The 22388-nt window shown below is 34.1% G+C and overlaps 2 protein-coding genes across 3 annotated transcripts; one reads left to right on the forward strand and one right to left on the reverse strand.

Moving 5' to 3' along the window:
• The first annotated feature begins 1365 nt into the window (after positions 1-1365).
• On the forward strand, positions 1366-14099 carry adgrf3a (adhesion G protein-coupled receptor F3a). 2 transcript variants are annotated; one of them, XM_084096465.1, is made up of 18 exons: positions 1366-2306; positions 3479-3546; positions 3664-3676; positions 3789-3923; positions 4652-4801; positions 4887-4996; positions 5523-5581; positions 5699-5808; positions 5909-6139; positions 7300-7533; positions 7669-7812; positions 9457-9641; positions 9741-9926; positions 11670-12968; positions 13059-13100; positions 13286-13324; positions 13455-13535; positions 13619-14099. In XM_084096465.1, exons 1-17 carry the CDS (start codon positions 2279-2281, stop codon positions 13515-13517), a joined length of 3096 nt encoding a protein of 1031 aa, XP_083952591.1. In that variant the 5' UTR covers positions 1366-2278; the 3' UTR covers positions 13518-13535; positions 13619-14099. The 2 variants fall into 2 exon arrangements, with proteins under 2 accessions (XP_083952591.1, XP_083952592.1); XM_084096466.1 differs by lacking the exon at positions 3664-3676 and having other exon boundaries at positions 3479-3550.
• Positions 14091-19702, reverse strand: ankrd66 (ankyrin repeat domain 66; the record flags this gene model as incomplete). Its single annotated transcript, XM_084096291.1, is given in 7 exon segments — positions 14091-14214; positions 14572-14585; positions 14706-14806; positions 14809-14845; positions 14847-14919; positions 15152-15314; positions 19699-19702. Coding segments are annotated over 7 exon segments (516 nt in total).
• Between the last annotated feature and the right edge of the window lie 2686 nt (positions 19703-22388).

Genomic DNA, 22388 nt, shown 5'->3' on the forward strand with positions numbered 1-22388 from the left:
TTTACATTGAAAAATAACTGTATTAAATTAATTATTAATTATTTTAAATATTTTTGAATATACAATAAGGAATGTTGAAAAGAATGATACTTTATGAAACTAGCATTTTGTCATTCAACATTGACACTTGCTTGAGAAGTTGAAGTCGTTCTCTATCTCCGTTGCTTCTAGCCATGGTGGTTAAAAATGGTACGGTCCACAATAGGGGTGTCTGAAATCGCTTTACATTAAAATGTTCCTACAGTGAAAATAGGAGTTGACTTGTATTGTAACTGTAATTATATTTTTTCACAATATCAGAAAAATTATCTGACCCCCCCAAAACTGATATTTCTGTCCCTTTGGGGTACTATAGGGGTAATTCGAACTATGTAACCCCTGTAATTCGAACTATGCTCGAGACGATGCAAAAGATGCCAGCGCAATGGTTAAAGACATCCATCTAGAGCAGTGTTTCCCAACCCTGTTCCTGGAGGCACACCAATATCACCAGAGATTGTCTTCTTATGGGGAGATGAATGGCTCTTACCATTGGAGAAAGCGTAACGACCAACTTGGATCAGCCTATCATACAATGGATGTGACATCAGTGGCCAGCATACAGTTTTACAGTTTCTTGTCTATTGGCGTGTTCGTCTTGTGAATAATGTTCTATATTTGGTTGTTATATCGCTAATAAACGTACAGTACTGCAGTGTTTGTGGAATATGCTTTACTGAGCGAAAAAAAAAAAAAAAAAAGCACATATTTCTCACTACTGTGCGCATTTATGCACTGCCCACTAATCTTAAAACCTTATTCAAGATTAGATTTGAATCTGTTCATTAAATAACTGCTTTATTGGGCATACATAGCAGTGGTACTAGTCACTAAAATGTAATTGTAATTTAATTGTTGAAATCTGGAAGCCATAGAAAGAATACATTTATTTTTTTAAATCGTTTTATTTTGTTTACCTTCATTCATCAAAAAGCGTTTTCGTTAGGCATACACTGCAGTCATAAATCATTACAATTTGTTGAAACCTGGAAGCCATAGAGAGAACACATCGTTATTTTGTTTACTTTTTTCATTAAACAACAATATAATACAATATTTATAATTAATAAATAATCTAATTTTTTTTCATTAAAATGCATTATATCAGCATCATAGACCTTGACAGTCATAGTCATTCAAGTCTTATTATACTTGGTAAAACCTGAAAGCCAAAGAAAACATCGATATTGTTTATTTTCTTAAGACAATATACAATATCACTCAATATTTAATGCCATGAATGAGTCGCACATTCCCTACTCTGCCTTATCTTAAAAAAATATCATTTTTATCAAGGGAAAATCTACATATAGTTCCCAACAAAAGTATTGTTTATTGTAAAACATTAGATCAGTGAACAGGCTGTTAATTCATTAAATAAACTATTTCCATACAAAAGTTGTTTATTCAGCATAGTGAAGCCTCTCCTCCATTGATATCCATTTAAAAAAGAAAAGACCTCTTGTCTCCTTCCCTGCGTATCGACAAAGTCACAGCTTTAGCTTTTTTTGGCTAAAGGTTGCAGGCTTGACTTCCAGTGGTTTGGCCAAAACTACACGTTTTCAAATTCTTTCTCATCAAACACACTTGATTCAACTCACCAGTTAGTACACACTCCAAGACCAGATATATATGAGTCAGATGTGGGAGACATCCAAAATGTGCAGTGTTGGAGTGCCTCCAGGAACAGGGCTGGAAAACACTGATCTAGAGTGCATTTACATTGAAAAATAACAGAAAAGTAGCGCAGTGGAATGGAAAAACACGTCCTGTGTGAACGGCCCGAGAAATTATTTTCACGATTTGTTATCACAACTTTTTTCTTCTGTCAGATCAACTTGGATTCACTAATGTTTCTCAAATAACTCATCATATTTTTAGTTTTTGTTGATTAAACCAAATCTCTTGCTTTGTATTAACTCATTTTTAGATTCAATGAACTTAATTTTAAGGCAAGCAGATAACTTGCTTAAGTTAAACCAGCAATAATTTTTTACAGTGCATCACACAGTAGGCTGTATTTTTAATCGAGAGGAGGCATTTTTTATGGTGGAGAATAATTTGAATCAAGTCTCTGATGCTTTTGAGTCATGTGACCTGAATAATGCAAATCAGGATGGTTATTGGGAAAATCCGTTGACTGGGATATCATTCCTTCCTCTCAGTCTGTCTGTATGGACACTCGTAACTTTTTTTAATGAAGTGCGATTAAATTACGGGCTGAATCCAGAGGTTAATAATGCTGTCAGGATTTACAAGCAAAAGAGGTACGTCAAAACGCTTAAAGGTTTCTAGCCAGTTTTCTTCATTTCAGCTCCATGTATCAGGACACATTTAATGTTTTTGAAATAAGTCTCTTATGCTCACATTTATTTGATCCAAAATACAGTAAAAACAGTAATATTGTGAAATATTATTACAGTATAAAATAACTGTTTTCTATTTGAATGTATTTAAAATGTAATTGATTTCTGTGATGACAAAGCTGAACATCATTACTCCAGTCTTCACTGTCAACTAATCATTCTAATATGATGATTTGCTGCTCAGTTATGAATAACGTTTCTTGTTATTATGTTGAAAATGTTGTGGAAAACATGATAAATGTTTTCAGGATTCTTTGTCGGAAAAGTTAAAGAAAGTTGATAGAAAGTTTTTCCATTTCGATTGAAAGTTATATTTATTTGAAATGGAATATTTTGCGTTGTTGCTGAATAAAATAATTAATATTTATTTTTTATCTTATTTAACCCCAAATTTAACTTTTGGCCATAAATATTATTATCATAGTCAATGATGATAATTATAGTTTCATAGTATCATGAAAATCTATCATACAGTAGTTTTCACAAAAATATGAAGCAGCTGTTTTCAACATTGATAATATTAATAAATATTTCTTGAGCAGAAAATCAGCATATTATAATGATTTCCGAAGGATCATGTGACACAGAAGACTGGAGTCATGATGCTGAAATTTCAACTAGAAATAAATTACATTTGAGAATATATTCAAATAGAAAACAGTTCTTTTAAATTGTATTAATATTTTTCATAATATTACTGTTTTTACTGTATCTTTGATCAAATAAATGTAGCCTTGGTGGGCAGAAGAGACTTTTTTAACAAACAAATTCCAAACTTTTGATTGGTAGTGTATCTGAATGCATATTGTTGTCGTCAATTTATTATTTAAAAAAGTCAACTTTGCTTTCACTTCTTGAAACCCTCGCTGTTCCAGTTTGTTCTATTCTGAATGATGTTTGAAACTTTCATTTAGCACTTCTCGCGCTATTGCCTCCTTAAGATGAATCTCTTGTTGTATTCCTCATTTGCAAGTCGCTTTGGATAAATGTGTGTGATAAATGAATAAATGTAAATGTGTTGCCTGATTGACGTCACTGATACGTTCATGACTGCGCTCTGTTCCATTCACCAGAAATTGATGGCACAAAAATGAAATTGTCTAAAGGCTTCATTCTCATTTTTCTGGCATTGATTTTTAAGGTGGGTTGATATATATATATATATATATATATATATTTTTTTTTTTTTTTTTCAAAGTTCTTTAGTTATACAAACAATTTATAAGTATTAACTCTTTTACACATTTTTGATTGATAGGTTGCTGTGGCAGGTAATATATAGATTTTTTTTCTGCTCATCAATAATAATCTATTGAATACATAATCGTTTTTTTGTTTTTTTATCATCGTCAAACTGAATACTGTCACAATGCTTCATTCCAGATAATTCCACAAAGGTGTACTTGCTTGAGCTTGAATTTGAGAAATCAGTGAATCCCAATGTAACTGAGCATCTGGGAACGCTTACACGAATAAATGTGAACAATGCGATTGTAACAGAACTCACCTGGACAACAGGTAAACAAACATAGAATGCTTGAAATTACACAACACCACCACTAAGAAAAAGTACATTGGGCTGTTCAATGTTTTCCTTAAGAGTGCCGATAAAAAAAGAACATTTAAAAAGGGTCTTTCCTGTTGTGCGGTAGCATTTAATTGTAAAAATGTAAATACTGCTGTAATTTTAAGGATGTATTTCTGTAAAAATGAATAAGACTTTCAGCATTATGCTCTGATCAAGTTCAGAAACATCAACATTAATAATGATAACTTATTAGTTGGCTTGCATTGATGACGTTAAAACTCATATTTTTAAGCATCTTTGAAATGTTGAAATTATCAAACTGATTTATGTATTGATCAAACAAGACGGAATGGTTGTAGATGAAAAAAAATAAAAAATGATGTCAGTTCCTGGAGGATGATGTCCAATAGTCTATAATGATGGAAAATGATTTCTATAGTTAGGAAAAACCTATAAATTGATAGTTCGTTTACCAACTTCACCCCAATGTTCACTTAAATTGATATTGAAAAAAGAAAACTAATATGATTTATGAAATGGTCTTTTTAAATTAGGGTTTAATTCAATATATTATGGGTACATGAAAATGTTATGCATAAGGGGAATGATCCAAAAATTGATTTAACAAAAATAAATTTTATGGACAATTGTTGCATTTCTGATCAATCAATTGGTGACATTACGGAAGAAAAAAAAAATCAAATGTGCTTGTTTGCAGATTGCACACTGAATGAGATGCAGAAGGCTTGTTCATGTATGCCACAATACACATGGAGTGAGGACATATGCAAAACGTATGCCTGCTGCAAAGGCGAGGCCTGCATGATAAAAGTTAATGACACTGCTGTCTGTCTGTCTGAAAAAAGAGGTAGAGTATTGTTTGATATGGGCACAGGATTTCTTAATGATTTCTTAAATGTTTATTGAATGCTGTAATTATTTTTTTTGTCCAGTAAGCATCAATGGAACTACTACACTGAATGATACTTACAAGATATTACTTGATTCAAGCAAAAAACAAAATTCTGAATACAAGAGAACGGAAAATGACGTAATTATTATGGTATGTACTGCTGAAAATCCACCCAACACTTAAGAAAATGTGTTTGTATGTTTTGTAATAATTTTAACAAGCAAGATGAAAAGAAAATATGGCACACAGATTTAAGTCCATACATGACATTATATTAAAGATTATGCTTCTAACATACTTTCACCAGATTTTTTTCATTATGGTATTTTATGTTTTACATTTTATATTGTTTAGTTAATGTTTATTACATCATTATTGTGTTAAGTCTATGTGTCTTCTAGCCATTGTTTATGGAAATGAAAAATATGATTAACTTTAAGTCATCATTCCCTTTTGCCTGCATGTATTATGGTGGTAGGCCTGCGTTTCAAGGTTCAAATCAGCTTTAAGTAGTCCATAAAGTATGAACTGTAAAATATACAGGCAACAAACTGTCATCCTGCAAAGACTAAAAACATAATGTAGTTTTTTTTTTTTAGTTTGATTTAATTTCATCAATAGAAATACTTAAACTGTTTGTACATATACCTTACCTGCATGTTTTCATTTCTTTTAGTTAAAAACACATTTCAGCACATTGAAATATTTTGATTCTCTGATTATCAACGGTTACAGGTAATCATGATAACAAGCACCTCTGGCAGCTACTGTTTCTTGCTCTTTCTACACACATAAAACATTAGAAATAGCTAAAAGACAGAAAATGTAGTTACGTTTCCCATTTATTTAAAGGTATGGCAGTGTGATTGTAGATTTTACGGTGCAGTTACTTGGTTCAGTCAACTCTACAGATCTTGTGAAAGTAATCAAGCCACTGGATAATTCTGAGCTGACAACAACAGGTAACCTATTTATTTATTGTGAACTCTCTCTAACTTTTTACACACCATTAAGCGATAAAGAAGAGTTTGTTACAGTCACATCTTGTTATTTTCTCCAAAGGCCTCGTCACTATTTTCGTACCTCCGGACCAACCGATTGATATAGGCTCCTCTCAAAATATAACTTGTACTCCACCAGAAGAACTCGGAGAGGTACAGTGGTACTTGACAAATGTCCAGAATAAAACAACAGAGATCACGTCAGGAAAGGAGGCCGACCTGAAAAACGACACCACCTCCACCCCGACAAAGGACATTCTTAATCTAACGGACATTTCAGGAAGCTGGAAAGGTATGTTTCTGCACACATAATTAAGATGCTTAATGCTAAAATATTTAGATAATTCAATCTGAGTTGGCTAATTTCAGTGTAAAAGTGATGTCTTGTTTCAGTAGCTATGCTTACATCTTCCTATTTTTATATGAATTTTGGGTTATCGCATAAAAAAAAAAAACGCTGGATGGAAACACTATGCACATAAATTCTACAAAAGCACATAAAAAAAAATGGATGTGCTCAATTGAGGTGGATAATTTTATTGTCCAATAAGAAGACATGCGAATAAACTGGAAACACAAACACATTATCTGCGTCTCAATTCAGAGGCTGCATCCTTCTTCAAATGCGTCCTTAGCTTAGCGGGCAATGAGGGATACAACAGATGGATCCTTTGTGGCCTTGCCTACCCCAGAATTCATTGCGCGCTGGTGACTAGAGATTTTGTTTTTTAAATAAATTGCCGATTAAACTTTTAAATCTAAGTATTGGGTTTTAACTTACTAAAATATCTAATGATACAAATGTAAAATAATAATAATAATAATAATATATATATATTATGTATTACTAAGATGCGATTTTATAATTTATACTCTTTATTATGTACAGAAATGGACCAAGGTAAAATATTTAGATAGGGTGTGAACCCGGTTTTGTTTTCAGACAGTTGAATATAACCAAAGTCCCTTTACAAGTCATTTCACTCGGCGGCCATCTTTGAAACACCTCTCGGGCATGCAAGTGAATGGGGAAATCTCTTTGAATGGGGAAACATCAAATTCTCCAAAACTGTTCGCCAAGCTTACGATTCAATTTTATATTTGAAATCAACAGTGAAATCTGACAACAACTGTCTCATACATTGTTTCCAAACGCTCAAATCATGACAGAAAACAACATTTTTTCAGGCAAACTTCCATTTTTATTACAGATATTTTGCACCAGTTTCCCAGGAAGGCAAATTTTGGATGTAAACGGCACTTTATTAGCAAATGTTTAATGCTATATTCCAATTTTTGTTAAATTCGCAACTTTGGATGGAAACATTCTAGTGTTAAAATCTTTATCCAGTTATGGGGGTAATATGCAGAATCATTTATTTCTATGTTGATTTGTCTGAGAAATGTAAATCCTGACCATTAAAGTCTGTCTGTCTATCTATCTACCTATAGGAACACTTACATGCGTGTACACAATTGGGTCCATAAAACACACAGCAAGTAAAAAGTTGGACATAGCACTTTTGCCAGAAATTCAGGCCATGAGCAACCCCCAATTTCCTGACTGTAGTAATGCTAAAACAATAACGGTTACAATTGTAATTGAGTGTAGGATTTCTGACGACAACGAAAATTACAATGTTACATGGAACACTGCTCTTCCTGATTTGACACAAAAAGATCCAGGTAAGCATATCTCATTACCATTTTTGCTCTCTCAGTGTAAACACAACCAGCATAAACAATGTGATGAAAAGATAAAATATCTATGTTTTTTACACACTTGATGATAAACAATTTTCATATCACTGCATTCTTTAGGAATCCAGAATACTTACCAAGCAGAGGCGACTATAGTTTGTAGAAATATGGAGGAGACAGTTTATGTTAACTGTACATTCACAAACAATAGATCTAGATCAAAAAGAAACAGAACGGCGAATGTTCAGATCCCTATCATTCAACGTAAGTGTTGGTGTTTAACTATTTTCTTAATTCTATATCTTTTAAAGTTGCAGACAATAATTCAAAAGTGAAGTGTGTGATTTTTTTTGATTTTTTTTTAATCGACTAGTACAATACAGCAACATTGATTCAGTTAATAGTGTGAGTTTGGGGACAAGTCAAGTAAGTTAGTCTGACCAGTGGTGGGTGGAAGTAGACATGTTTGGGACAACTCTTGGGGGAAAAACCTTTTTTTAGAATAAAAAATGGTGCTAATGGTTCAGAAATGAACCACTTCACCTTATGAATTTATATTTATTTATATATATATATATATATATATATATATATATATATATATATATATATATATATATATATATATATATATATATATATATATATATATATATATATATATATATATTATATTATATATATATTTAGTACAGGTCAAAAGTTTGTAAACATTACTATTTGTAATGTTTTTGAAAGAAGTTTCTTCTGCTCATCAAGCCTGCATTTATTTGATCAAAAATACAGAAAAAAAATAAATGTAATATTGTGATATATTATTACAATTTAAAATGATTGGTTTTCAATTTATTATACTTTAAATTATCATTTATTTCTGTGATGCAAAGCTGAATTTTCAGGATCATTACTCCAGTCTTCAGTGTCACATGATCCTTTAGAAATCATTCTAATATTCATCATAAATATAATGATATAAATCATATACACACACACACATATATATATATATATACACATATATATATATATATATATATATATATATATATATATATATATATATATATATATATATATATATATATATATATATATATATATATATATATAACTATTAAATTAGGAAATTATGAGATACTAAGTCATAATTAAAGTATGAGGAAAAAGTTGAAAATATTGACTTTGTATATGTAATATCATCAATCTTTTATCTCATGAATTAGTATCTCATCATTTTGACTTTTTATATTATAATTATCACTTACCAAACTATGATCTTGTTTTTCGTATGTGGTGGAAATGGGCTTTCATACCTGTATGACTTTTTTTTTCGTCTTTGGACAATTGTGAAGGACACTCAGGGCGCTCTTTTCCATACAATAGGTGTTTCAAGCTCCAAAATGTCGAAAAACTACAAAAATATATCTTCCGAATCCATACGACAACACTTAAGTCATTATTCACTGATAATCTTGATCACTGTCACTGTTAAAGTACTGACTACAGAAACAACATTTGAGAGCTTTGGTGGAAGATGAATGACGTTCAGACTGTTCATTACATAAAGCTATTGTATGACTTGGAATTACTGTTGTGGTGCTTTTTTGTCATTTTAAAATTTCACTTTCACTTATATGGAAAAGAGTGGCTAGGATATTATTCAAAAAACGTCCTCTGGAGAAAGTCATTCAGGTTTATAACAGCATTGTGGTGATTAAATGGGGACACACATTTCATTTTTGAGTGAACTAATGCTATTGGATGTGGGTGAACAGCTGAATTATTTTGCTTCTTCCAAACAGATGCATATTATACTTACTAAAACCTAGTGAATGTTTTCTGATTTATAATTGTGAAAACAAAAATGACAAGAAAAACAAATCTGTCAATTTTCATTCCTTAATACAGCCACATCAACATACTGTGCAGAAGAGAATGGCTGGCCCAACACAAAAAGCAATTACAGTGCCAGCAAGTATTGTGACAACAATGCTGTTGGTTTGAAAACGAGAGCATGCAATGGCAAAGTCTGGGGAAAGGAAATCTCTTCTTGTGTGAATGGTGACCTGAATGGCATTGAAAAGGATGTACAGGTATCACTCTTTTATATTCATTTACCCATTCCTCATTGCTGGCCAGATTTTCTTAGTACTAAACACTTGATTTCTTATTTTTTTTTACCTTCATAACAGGATTTAAATAAAGGTATTGGCTTCATTAAGGACAATGCCATAGACATTTTCACACGCATAAAGGAATCGACCACCAGGAAAACATTCAACGCATATGCAAATATTAATGTATCTGTAAATATTTTAGGAGTCATGAATAATATATCTATACGCCAGTCAAATCAATGGAATGATACTGTCCTACCTGTAAGTATGTTTTCTCTCTAGATTTTCTAAACCTCTTATTAATTTTTTATTCTTCTTTAAACCTTTAGTAATATTTAACCTAGGGTTGGGTCCCGTTCACATTTTAAACGGTACCCACAAGTACCTTTTTTCGGTACTTAAGGCATGTTTACCTCAATAACTGTAAATTAAAAGTAATTTATAGACGTGTTATTGACACTATGCCAGAGCTGCCTTGGTTGCTGTCTGCCATTGTTTGTGATGTTTGTATATTCATAAAAAACCCATACACACACATACGTGTGTGTGTGTGTGTGTGTGTGTGTGTGTGTGTGTGTGTGTGTGTGTGTGTGTCTATATATATATATATATATATATATATATATATATATATATATATATATATATATATATATATATATATATATATATATATATATATATATATATATATATATTTCGATTCGATTCAATACTGATTATTTTGGATATCAGGTACAATACATGGCAAATTTTCTCAAGGAAAACAAATCTCTTAACTAATGCTGTAAACTATGGGAGTCAGTTGTAGCCTATAGGCTTCATTAGCCTACTATAATATTGAAGGTAAAAATGTACTGTTTATTTCATGCTATAACTGGTATTATTAAGGTGGAAGAGAAGATCATGTGCTGCTGCTTCTCTTGAGCTGCAAACGGTATTTATGTTTTTGAATTTAGTAAGAAAATGGACGTAATTTGAAATCTGAGACTTTGTTTCATATCATTAGTAACAAAGCACAAAGATTATTGCAATTTATTGGATGGGATGCGCGCTACAATGTTCCATTCATTCATCAACTGAAAACCGGATGACTAGCATAATCGATTCTTGGGATTTAAGAATCGATATTTTTTTACCCAGCCCTAGTAAATGCTGATGTACTTCAGAGTCTCTCAAAACAGCTCTGGAGATGAAGTTCATGCATTCATGCCAGTGATTGAAAAACACTGCGAGCGGCACGCGTGCTTTAGTGTGTGTGGTAAATGAAACCGCGCGTCTGTGCCATTCATTCACACAGAGACATGCAGAACATGCAAGATTCGTATTTAAATGTCTTACTCTCACGTCCAGATGCGTTCTCATGTACCAAATTTTGGCACCGATTGATTTAATGTGAATCAGTACTCCGTAGTACCGACCCAATTCGGTCGGTGTCTTTTAAAGTACAGAGTTCTGTACCCAACCCTAAATTGACCCACATCTAAACATTTCCAGTTCAGGAACAGGGTTATTTTTTCTGATCTATTACAATAAATTGGAGTAACAACCCATGTGAAAAATGTCATAGAACTTTTCAAATTGGCAAACATCTCAAATAATTTACAGTCTTAACATTTGTGCAATTATCACAATTGTTTTATGGGACTCTATTGCATGTATGCTAAATGTATTAAACTCACCCAAAAACATTTACTTCATGCTTCAAAACTTGGCCAATGCCACCAAAATGAAACTTTTTTGTTTGTTTTTTGTTTTTGCCATTGTGTGATCTACTGGTCAAAATGTTTAGATACTTTTTTCACCATGGCGGTCAACCCTGGAAATGTTTAGACAAAACTGATGTCTATCACTTTCATTTGTATGATTACAGTATTTTTTTTTTTATCTTGTAGCATGTAAAGTCCCTTTCACTTCAATTCATCGTTCATTCAAAATGACAATTAATCAAATTCCTCTGTTCAAAGTCTAATCGCATTTCACTTTCTTGTTTTTACATTGCAGGACTTTGTCAGCTCTGCAAGCAATGTTCTGAACGATACAGGAGCCTGGAAAAACCCTCAAAACGACAACACAAATTTATCTGTAACATATCTAAAGACTATTGAGGAAATAGTGAACAACACAAATCTGTCCTCGAATGCTGCTCAGAAGTATGGAAACGTTGAACTGCAGCACTGTAATGGCCCTTGCAACTCCTTCAATGCCAGCGTCACAACAGACGGTGGGGTTATTGTCGTAGGATTCCGGAACCTTCATGAAATTTTACCACAACCCAAGTTGCAAGAAAACACCACCTCAGAGACCACCATCTTGTCAGTTACCACTGTAAATAATACCAGTGCGACTAAAGTTTTTCTGAGGTTCGATTATTCTAAAACAAGACTGCCAAATCATGAAATGTATTGTGTTTTCTGGGATGAAAATAAGACTGAGTGGTCTAAAAAAGGGTGTGAATGGGGTGGTGCGGACCGTCCAGAGTTATGCACATGTGACCACAACTCTGCGTTCACCATACTGATGTCCAAAAATGAAGTGACCCTTCCCTACATGGATACACTGACCTACGTTGGCTTAGGAATATCAATCGTTTCACTTGTTCTGTGTTTAATCATTGAGATTTTGATATGGGATACAGTTGTAAAATCAGACATCTCCAATTTTCGGCATGTAGCCATATTCAACATCTGTTTATGCTTGCTGTTTGCACACTGTGGATTTTTAGCATCAGCTGAACCTAAGAAGATCCCCCAATGGTGCAACATTATCACATTAGTCAAACACTTTTTTTTCCTAGCCGTCTTCTTCTGGATGCTGTGCTTGAGTTTTGTGATTCTTCACCAAATAATATTTGTCTTTGACCATCTGCGGAAAAGGGTTTTTTGGGGATTGTCTATCACTCTTGGTTACGTATGCCCAATATTATGTGTGGCAACAACCTACATTACATTTGAAAATGGTAAAGAGGGTCGATACTATTCCGAAAAGACTTGCTGGCTCGTTTATGAGGGTATGTTGAAGGGCTCCATCTATGCTTTTATCCTTCCTGTCGGAACTATTGTGTTTATAAACTTGTTCACCTTGGTTGTGGTGATCATGAAGATAGTAACCCCTACTGTGTCAGAGGCAAAGGCACGGGACGAAAAGGATGTTGCCAAGAGTATGATTAAGACAATAGTCTTCCTAAGCCCTATCCTCGGAATAACTTGGATCATTGGATTTTTTATAATGTATCTTGACCTTACAAAGAAACCTTGGGCCCAAATCGTGAACTACACATTTACAGTACTTAATTCACTACAGGTGAGGGTCAAGCATCAAACACTATCTACTTATGTACTCATACTGCATTCATGCATGTCCTTTAAAATATCTTATTGTATTTCATTACAGGGCTTTTTCATACTGCTGACAAACTGCTTTGGAGAGAAAAAGGTAACTATGCCCACTACGTGCCCTCAATATGATTGTTTTTAGGAATTAAGGATGAAAATATAACATTTTAACCACTTTAATTTTGCTTACTGGACCATTACTGAACAAATTTGCTAGCACAAGATTTCAGTCTATGAAACCTTTACAGTGATGCTCAAAATGTGCATATTTGATTTTCTCCAAAGGTTCGTGATGCACTTCGGAAGCGTTTCGGAGGTTCCAAGGTTAGTGCGTGCAAAGGAAATATACACTTTTACAGATGCAAACTGCATCACAAACACAAATATTATATTATATTATTTAATATACATATAGTAAACACCGTGCTAATATTCTCACATTTTCTTACATTAGCCATCAGCACATTCTAAAAGTGAAAGCTCGACAAAAGCAACATATTCGATTAAAAATAAATAAAGATTGAAGAGATTTAAGGTAAGTTGCATTTGTGTTGCTGAGAATATTTTTATTTCGTGTCTACATATTTTGTTCTAATGTTGTTTTTTATCCCAAATCAGCATGTGAATGGTTTAGTCGGTGCATTCTAGAAGTACCGAAAGAGAAAACATGGAATACGAGGAAACTTTTCATGGATTAAATTGTCACATTCAATGCAGATTAAAATAGTTATAAAGAGTTCATTGTTTTCTAAAACACTGTAAATTTATGATATTGTACTTCAGAGGATAATATATATCGATGTAGTTATGTTAGTTTACTGTGTTATGAATGCATTTAGATTTCTGTTGGTGAGTGGCTAATTTTTCTTTCTAAAAATGGCATATTTAATTTTATGTATATTCATGGAAGTGTATTAATGCTTTTGTTTCTACATCGACTACTTGGTATAAATATAAAACTGGTGACAGTCGTAAATGAATGTAAATTTTAGCATGCAATTTTACTGTCCTTTATATTTCATTTAGATGCACAGCAAATAAAGCATATTCGTTTGTATTTTTGCTCTCATGGCATAATAAAACCTACTTTTTAATTGTTTTTTCCTTGCAGTCTGGTTTCTTTTTGCTTCTGTTCCCATTCTTCATCAGTATCATCTAAGGGCAGTCCATGTAATGTTGCCATTTGCCAAAGGTTTCTGTTCTCAATCTCTGCCCTGAAAATACAGGGAACACCACGTTATTAAATGCCTAACATCACAAATCTAGTCCACACATCAACAGAACATAGTACAGAATATACCAGAAAAATAATATAAAGTGAGTACAAACTTTATTTGACCTCTAATTCTAAGAGTCAATCCAAGGAGGACTGATTATATGACAAATATAGTTAAGAAATATAGTTAAAAATACTGGGTTATATTAGATAACTACATGGTTTAAGGTAAGGTACAGGGTTAGTACCTAGTTATTACCCATTTCTGTAATAATTACTGTAAGTATAATCGTATAGGACTGTAAAATAAAGTGCTACCCACACTTCTGCTTAGAGATATCTTGCTTTTAAATACCTCTGAACAAAACTCTATTAAATATCATACTATTAATTAAATTATATCATAAAGTCAAACACATAACTGGATGTCAAAAGTGTAATGGCCAATTTGAGGGGTAACAAAGCTACTAAATGCAAAAATCATCATACTTTAAGAAAATGAACGCATTCTTCATGTCCATAGATTTGAGCAATCCTGACAGGTTTATCCCCAGGGTCCTCCTCGTCTAAAGGGAGATGTGGGAGTCGTATACGGCTAGTCTTCCAGACTCCGCTGCAAAGTGTGCAGCCAGCCATCCATCCATTATCCGTCCTCAAACAAGCCCTTGCTCCATTTTCAATCAGTATCCAATCCAAACCACTTCTGTTTGGCCTTAGACAAGATCAGAGCTTAGCATCACACAACTGGGTGAATCTCAAGACATCAAGTCCAGAGGTCACACTTCACCTCGATTCAACATTCATTTTCATGACCTTCACAGGACACACTACTAGTCTACACTAGCATTACTAAGTTTAAGTTATGATAATGATCACTCCTTTAAACATTTAGCAAAAAAAGCAATTAACATTTAGAATGGCACTTTTTTTATAACCTGCCTGTGGACAGTGCCAAGTGCAGCGGCGTCTCCTTGTTCCAGTCCAAGTCTTTCTGATTAGGGTCACATGAATGTTTCACAATTTCTTCCACTAGATCATAATCACTAGCAGCTGCTGCCTCAGTAACTGTCTTTTTTTTTTTCCCCGGTACATTAAAAACTTAGAAATAATGAAACTGCAATTTGGATTACATGCTCTTGTTGCTGTTTGCACATGTACATCAAAGACTTGCAACTTGTCACCACAGCAACATGACCGCAGCTTTTTCCTCTAGAAAGAACTGTATAAACAAACATTTAAATTCTATTTTAAAACTATCCACTGTATAATTGTAATGAGATGTCAATCAAGATTTCACTGTCTTTAAATTACTGTTCAGAATAAGTTAAGCTGCATGTCATACATGTGATAGTCTTTTTTTTTTTGCACAGGTAATTGACCAATCAGAGCCATTTGTGATAATTGGGTATCTAATCATTCCATAGTGATTTCTTGGGCGGATTTCTGTCAGATATTTCGCCCAAATTGATGCATTTAAACGATTATGCGTTATGTACAAATGTTTTAGACAAAGAAAAAAAAAATGCTCATGGCATCTGAATACTACTCGAAGGCTTTTTGAGCCGCATTGCGCCCCCTCGAAATAGAACCTCGTTTGTCTCATGCATTCATTTTCAGGTGTCATGGTGCAACTTTTAGTGCACACTAAAATATTCAAAACTACAGCAAAACCATCTATATGAACAGTTTTTATTCCAACAAATTATTCAAACACGAAGAAAAATTAATACAAACCATTTCACAAAAAGAGAGAAAAAAAAAAAACTCCCATCACACATGTACCCCAAGTGAACACCACAACTGGGTGAAGGGAGGGCAGAATTAAGGTCCAAAATACTTGTACTTTCTGTACAACCATCATTAAATTCACAAACACTTGTGTAAAAAAAAAAAAAAAAAAAAGATTATCAAGGATAAACTACGGTATCAACAAAACACAATGCAATCAGACAAGCTTCATGCTGCGTTTTAAAATGACAATAAACATGGCAAATACAATCTCTGATCTTTCACAGGCTTAGTTGTCCACTTGAAACAATGTTTTGTTAGTTGCACAATTTTCCCCATGGGAAAAAAAAAATGGATTATACCTTTCCATAATAAATAGTTTAAAATTTTACTCATTTGAAGATGCACTTAGAGTCACACGAGTCTTCAGTGCAAACCTATAATGTAACAAAAAAAAGGGCGGGGAAGTTATCAGTAAGGATTACTGAATATAAAAAATAAAATAAAAACAAAACAAAAGAGGAATACCATAGGTACGATTTTTTTTTCTAAACTAGCAACCCAATCTGAACTTCTGCTTGGTGTCATCGGGATGCCTGTTGAAAAATAAGCAAAGTAAAAAAATAATCAACCATGGACAACTAAAGGCTGGAATACACAACTCGACTTTTAAAATCTGAATAGATTTAAAAAGTAGTGTAATGTATTCCAGCCTTAAAGTACTCATCAAGAGAAATTAGGTGGATGGATAGGGGCTAAAAAAGCCTAAAAAAAATTAATTGCCCTTAAAGGGATAGTTCACTTTGAAATTAAATTTTGGTATGTTTTAGCTTACCTCAAGGGCATCCAAGATGTAGGTGTCTTTGTTTCTGCAGTAGTTTCAATTTTGATATTATTTGATATTTGATATTTTTGATATCTGCGGAAACAAAGACACCTACATCTTGGATGCCCTTGAGGTAAGCTTAAACATACAAAAATTTAATTTCAAAGTGAACTATCCCTTTAAAGGGATAGTTCACCCAAAAATGAAAATTAGCCCATTATTTACTCACCCTCAAGTCATCCTAGGTGTGTATGACATTCTTCTTTCAGACAAATACAATCGGAGTTATATTAAAAACAAAATGACCTGGCTCTTCCAAGCTATAATGGCACTGAATGGACTGTTTCGGTTTTGAAGTCCATAAAAGTATCTATCCACATAAAAGTGCTCAAAGCGGCTCCAGTGGGTTAATAAAGGTCTTCTGAAGACAAGTGATGTGTTTGTGTGAGAAAAATATCTGTATTTAAAACACTAGCAGCGCCAGCCCAGGATTTTGATTGTAGGTGGGCCTCCAGATAACTGAATGGGCCAGTTAAAATAAGCCAAAAAAAAAAAAAAACCCAGGTTCCCCTTCATCTCCGTTTCAGCGCTTTACTGCGGCATTGAGAACAGCGACTCAGTAGCCTACCTGAATTTAATGTGTAATTAAGCATCGGTAAAAAAAACAAAAAAAACAAAACACTTTAATACAATTACAATTAAAATTTCATTTCATTTATTGTTTAATAAAATTATAGGCCTATTATTTTTAGTTTATTAACAGCAACAACAACAACACGCACTTCTCTGCATATCTTCAGACGAAATCAAGATATCTGACAAAACAATGAAGATATTTTACAAACCAACTGCCAAGGATGTGCAAATAGTTCCTCAGAGGCAAGCGCCAGGGCTCAAAAGTAAAAATTGATCACTATAATTTATATAATTCAAATTCAAAATATAAATGCACAATATAAGTTACTGAAGACAAGAGTTCTGGTGCAAGCATACCGATGTGTTTCTTGCTGAATTGAAATGAAAACAAGCTCCTTTGCTTAGCTAAGAGCTACCATCTGTTAGAGCTTAGATCGCTGATCACTGAGTTTCAGTTAATTTATGCATTATACATTATGTATTATATTACAACACATATAGTAGGCCTACAGACTCTCTATTTGTACAAATTGCTGCACATTCATTTACTTTTGAATTTTGCACACATAAGTTGAAAGGAATTTGTTTGTGCATAGTAAAACATATCTGCAACATTTATCAAGTTCACTGATAATTGTGCGTGCATTTATTAATTATTATCTTAATGAATAATGTAACAAGGACAAATTATGTAAACTGCGTTGTTTATTTAGAATGGAATGGATCGCAAATGCATCCGAATGAAGAAAGGTACAAAAACAGTAGAAAATGGGGGGCCCAATGGTAGCGCCGCGGCTGATTTAAAACTAGCGACTAAAATAACTAGCTTTCAGCAGACGGTCATCGATTTACAGCGAAAGAGTAACCCTTGACCTGATGCACAACGTAATGACACAACCAACGTAATGAACGTGCAAACGGAAAAAGCAACAAAAACAAAACAAAAACACCATTAGAAGACTAAAAAGATTTTTTTAAAGAAATGTCAGAGGAGCTTGAGTTTGTTGCCCAGCCCTGTTTGTTTGAACCGCGAGAGGCATCAAAGATTACGCTACTCCTACGTCAAACATTGTCAAGTGTTACTCTTTTAGCTTAAAGGAGAGCCAGAGCGCCTGACAAAGTAAATTTAAAAGTGCTGGCTAATGCTAATTGTAAATTTTCTAAGATTATTATTCACATCGGCACTAATGATGTTCGACTCCGCCAGTCGGAGATCACCAAAATTAACGTTAAAGAGGTGTGTGAACTCGCAAGTATGATGTCAGGCACTGTAATTTGCTCTGGCCCCCTTCCTGTTCAAAGGAGTGATGAGATACTTAGCCAGCCAGCCATTGAGTGAGGACAATCTACTAAGTGGTGTCTGCAAAATAATATAGAATTCATAGACAATTGGAAAAGTTTCTGGGGCAGACCTGACCTGTTGAAAAGAGATGGTATTCATCCCTCCTTGGATGGTGCTGCTCTTCTCTCTAGTAATATGGCACATGGTCTTAGAGCTCAAACATGAATTGGGGTTCAGGTCAGGAAGCAGACAGACTGGCTAAACCGACTGTCTGCTACCTGTCTCACGTCACCAAGGTCAGATACATCTCATCACATAGAGCCTCTTTCACCTAGCTATCATCATATAGAGGCTGTGTCTGTTCTCCGAATTAGGACATACAAAAATCTTCTAAACCCATCTAAGGGTTAAAATTTAACTGATGTTCAACAAATAAGAAACGGATATAATACAAATGAGCAAATTATAAAACTTGGGTTGCTGAATATTCTATCCCTTACTTCAAAAGCACTTGTTAATGATATGATTACAGACTATAACCTAGATGTGCTGTGTCTGACAGAAACCTGGCTAAAACCAAACGATTACATTACTCCATTCCACAAGATTACGTTTATAAACATTAACCTTGTCTGAAAGGCAAAGGGGGAGGTGTTGCTGTAATTTATTACTATTTAATACTATTTTCAGAATTACTAAGAAGTCTAGTTTCAAATATAATTATTTTGAAGTGTTGGTGCTTAATATAGCAATATATAGTGTAAATGATAAATCACTTTTGAGATTTGTGCTGGCTACTGTATACTGTATACAGGCCACCAGGGCACCATAAAGATTTTAATCAAAGAATTTGCTGATTTTCTATCAGAGCTAGTACTGGTTGCAGATAAAGTCATAATTGTTGGTGATTTTAATATACAGTACATGTAGAAAACGAAAAAGATGCATTGGGATTGGCATTTAAAGACGTTCTTAACTCTATTGGAGTAAGACAACATGTCAGGACCTACTCATTGTCGTAATCATACCCTAGATCTAATATTATCACATGGAATAGATGTTGATGCCGTTGAAATTCTGCAGCAGAGCGAAGACATCTCAGATCATTATCTAGTCTCGTGTAAACTTCATTTAGCCAAGGCTGCAAAGCTGACTCCGTGTAACAAATATGTTAGACCTATCACTTCTGCCACTAAAGACTGCTTTAATAATAATCTTCCTGATCACTTTCATCATCTCAGCATCCCAGATAGCTTAGAAGAACTCGATATTGCGACAAACTTTTAACTCTTTTCCAGCACTTTAGACACAGTTGCTCTGTTGCACTTTAAGAAGATTAAAGAAAATAGTCCAACACCGTGGTACAACGAGCACACTCGGGCCCTTAAGAGAGCAGCCAGAAAAATGGAGCGCAACTGGAAGAAAACAAAACTAGAGTTATTTCGCTTTTCATGGAAAGAGAACTCGATTGCATACAGAGAGGCCTTAAAAGCTGCTAGATCTGCTTATTTTTCAACCCTGTTAGGAGATAAACAAATAAAATAAACAAAACCCTAGGTATTTATTTGAAACAGTGGCTAAACTAACAAAAAATAAAGCTTCAAGCCCAGAAATTTCCAAGCAACAGCAGTAATGACTTTATGAACTTCTTCACTTACAAGATTGATAATATCAGGGAGAAAATTATAACTATGCAACCGTCTACTACAGTATCGCATCAAGGAGTGCACAATAGTCTCCCTAAGGAAAAAATTTGATTCATTCATTGCTATAGAAGAGGAAGAATTCATTAAACTCGTTAAATCATCTAAATCGACATGCATGTTAGACCCTATACCGACTAAGCTACTAAAAGAGATGCTTCCAGAGGTCATAGATCCTCTTCTTAATATCATTAATTCATCTTTGTCATTAGGATACGTACAAAAAACTTTTAAGCTGGCTATAATTAAACCGCTTGTTAAAAAAAAACTTAACTTGATCGTACAGAATTGGTCAATTACAGGCCGATCTCGAATCTACCCTTTCTGTCAAAGATACTAGAAAAGGCAGTATCTTCACAACTATGTTCCATTTTTCCATCTTAAAAATATATCTAAATTACATCATGTTCTCATTGACAAATGCAGAACATTAAGTTCATGCGTTCATGATATCAAGGCTAGATTATTGTAATGCTCTTATGGGTGGTTGTCTTGCACGCTTAATAAATTACAGCTGGTCCAAAACGCAGCAGCTCGAGTTCTTACCAGGAAGTATGACCATATTAGCCCCGTTCTGTCCACACTGCATTGGCTCCCTATTAAACATCGTCCCTATTAAACATCGTATACATTTTAAAATAGTGCTGATTACTTACAAAGCACTAAATGGTTTAGCTCCACAGTACTTGAGCGAGCTCTTAACGCATTAATAGTCCTTCACGTCTATTGCGATCTCAAAATTCCGGCCAGTTAATAATACCTAGAATATCAAAATCAACTGCTGGCGGTATATCATTTTCCCATTTAGCACCAAAACTTTGGAACAGTCTTCCTAACATTGTCTGGGAAGCAGACACACTCTGTCAGTTCAAAGCTAGACTAAAAACATCTCTTTGACCTAGCATTCACAGAACAAATTATAGACTTCTATAATTCAGTGTTAGGCTGCAAAGATTAGGTCAGCCGGAACCGGAAACACTTCCCATAAATCCTGATGTACTCGTTACATCATAAGAATGTTAGGTCTACGCTAATATTAGTCTGTTTATCCTGAGTCTTTACCGCAGTCTGCCGGATCCAGGCCGTATCCAGATCTGATGAAGGACCTGCGCCTGGACATGACGACAATGCAGTCCTGAAGTGTCAACCAGTCTCTCCCCTGTGAAGGCCTCCCTCCCCTCCCTTTACCTCTCTACAGATAAAGCGTTGTCAGGATAATTCTGGTTCGCGTGGCTAAGCGGAAGCGATAAAAATTCTGTATTATACATTTTAAAGCCAGACAAGTAGTTTATTAAGGGTTGGTTTGTAGGGAAGGACTACACGCTTGCGCACTACACACATATATTCAAACGCACATACCTATAGACTGAACTCGTAATACACATGTGCACGCCATCAGCGTTCTCACAGGTTTGCGTTTTTAAAGTTTGCGCAGAGAGAACTTAAGAGTTTTGTTAAAACGGTGTCGTGTTAGCGGCCCCTAAGTTAATAACTAATGATTGTTGCGAGGGAGGTGAATCAATCAAAACTAACTTTAGCTGGACAATAACTTTATTCTAGAGCTGATATTAAGCCAAAACAATCTGTTACTTTAATTTCCTATTATCACTGTAAGGCCGCTTTGGAACAATCTACATTGTTAAAAGCGCTATATAAATGAAGATGACTTGACTTGACTTGCGTACGGCTGTCTGCCGGAAGCTAGTTATTTTAGTCAATAAAGTTTTAAATATGGATATGTTTTACATGAACACATCACTTCACTTCAAAAGGCCTTTATTAACCCACTGGAGCAGTGTGGATTACTTTTATCATAGATGGATGCACTTATGGACTTTCACTGCCATTATAAAGCTTGGAAGAGCCATTTTTTAATATAACTCTGATTGTATTCGTCTAAAAGAAGGTCATATACACCAAGGGTGGCTTGAAGGTTAGTAAATCATGGGGTAATTTTAATTTTTGGCTGAACTATTTTGTTGAAGATTGTCACAAAT

Source organism: Abramis brama, assembly GCF_963993115.1.
Source record: "Abramis brama genome assembly, chromosome: 21".
Lineage (NCBI taxonomy): Eukaryota > Metazoa > Chordata > Actinopteri > Cypriniformes > Leuciscidae > Abramis > Abramis brama.

Bases quoted from the DNA above. Each gene is read 5' to 3' on its own strand.
- adgrf3a (XM_084096465.1), top strand. From the start codon at position 2,279: ATGCTGTCAGGATTTACAAGCAAAAGAG. The intron at 7,534-7,668 runs GTAAGCATATCT...TGCATTCTTTAG, and splicing joins TTTGACACAAAAAGATCCAG to GAATCCAGAATACTTACCAA. The intron at 13,101-13,285 runs GTAACTATGCCC...TTTTCTCCAAAG, and splicing joins ACTGCTTTGGAGAGAAAAAG to GTTCGTGATGCACTTCGGAA.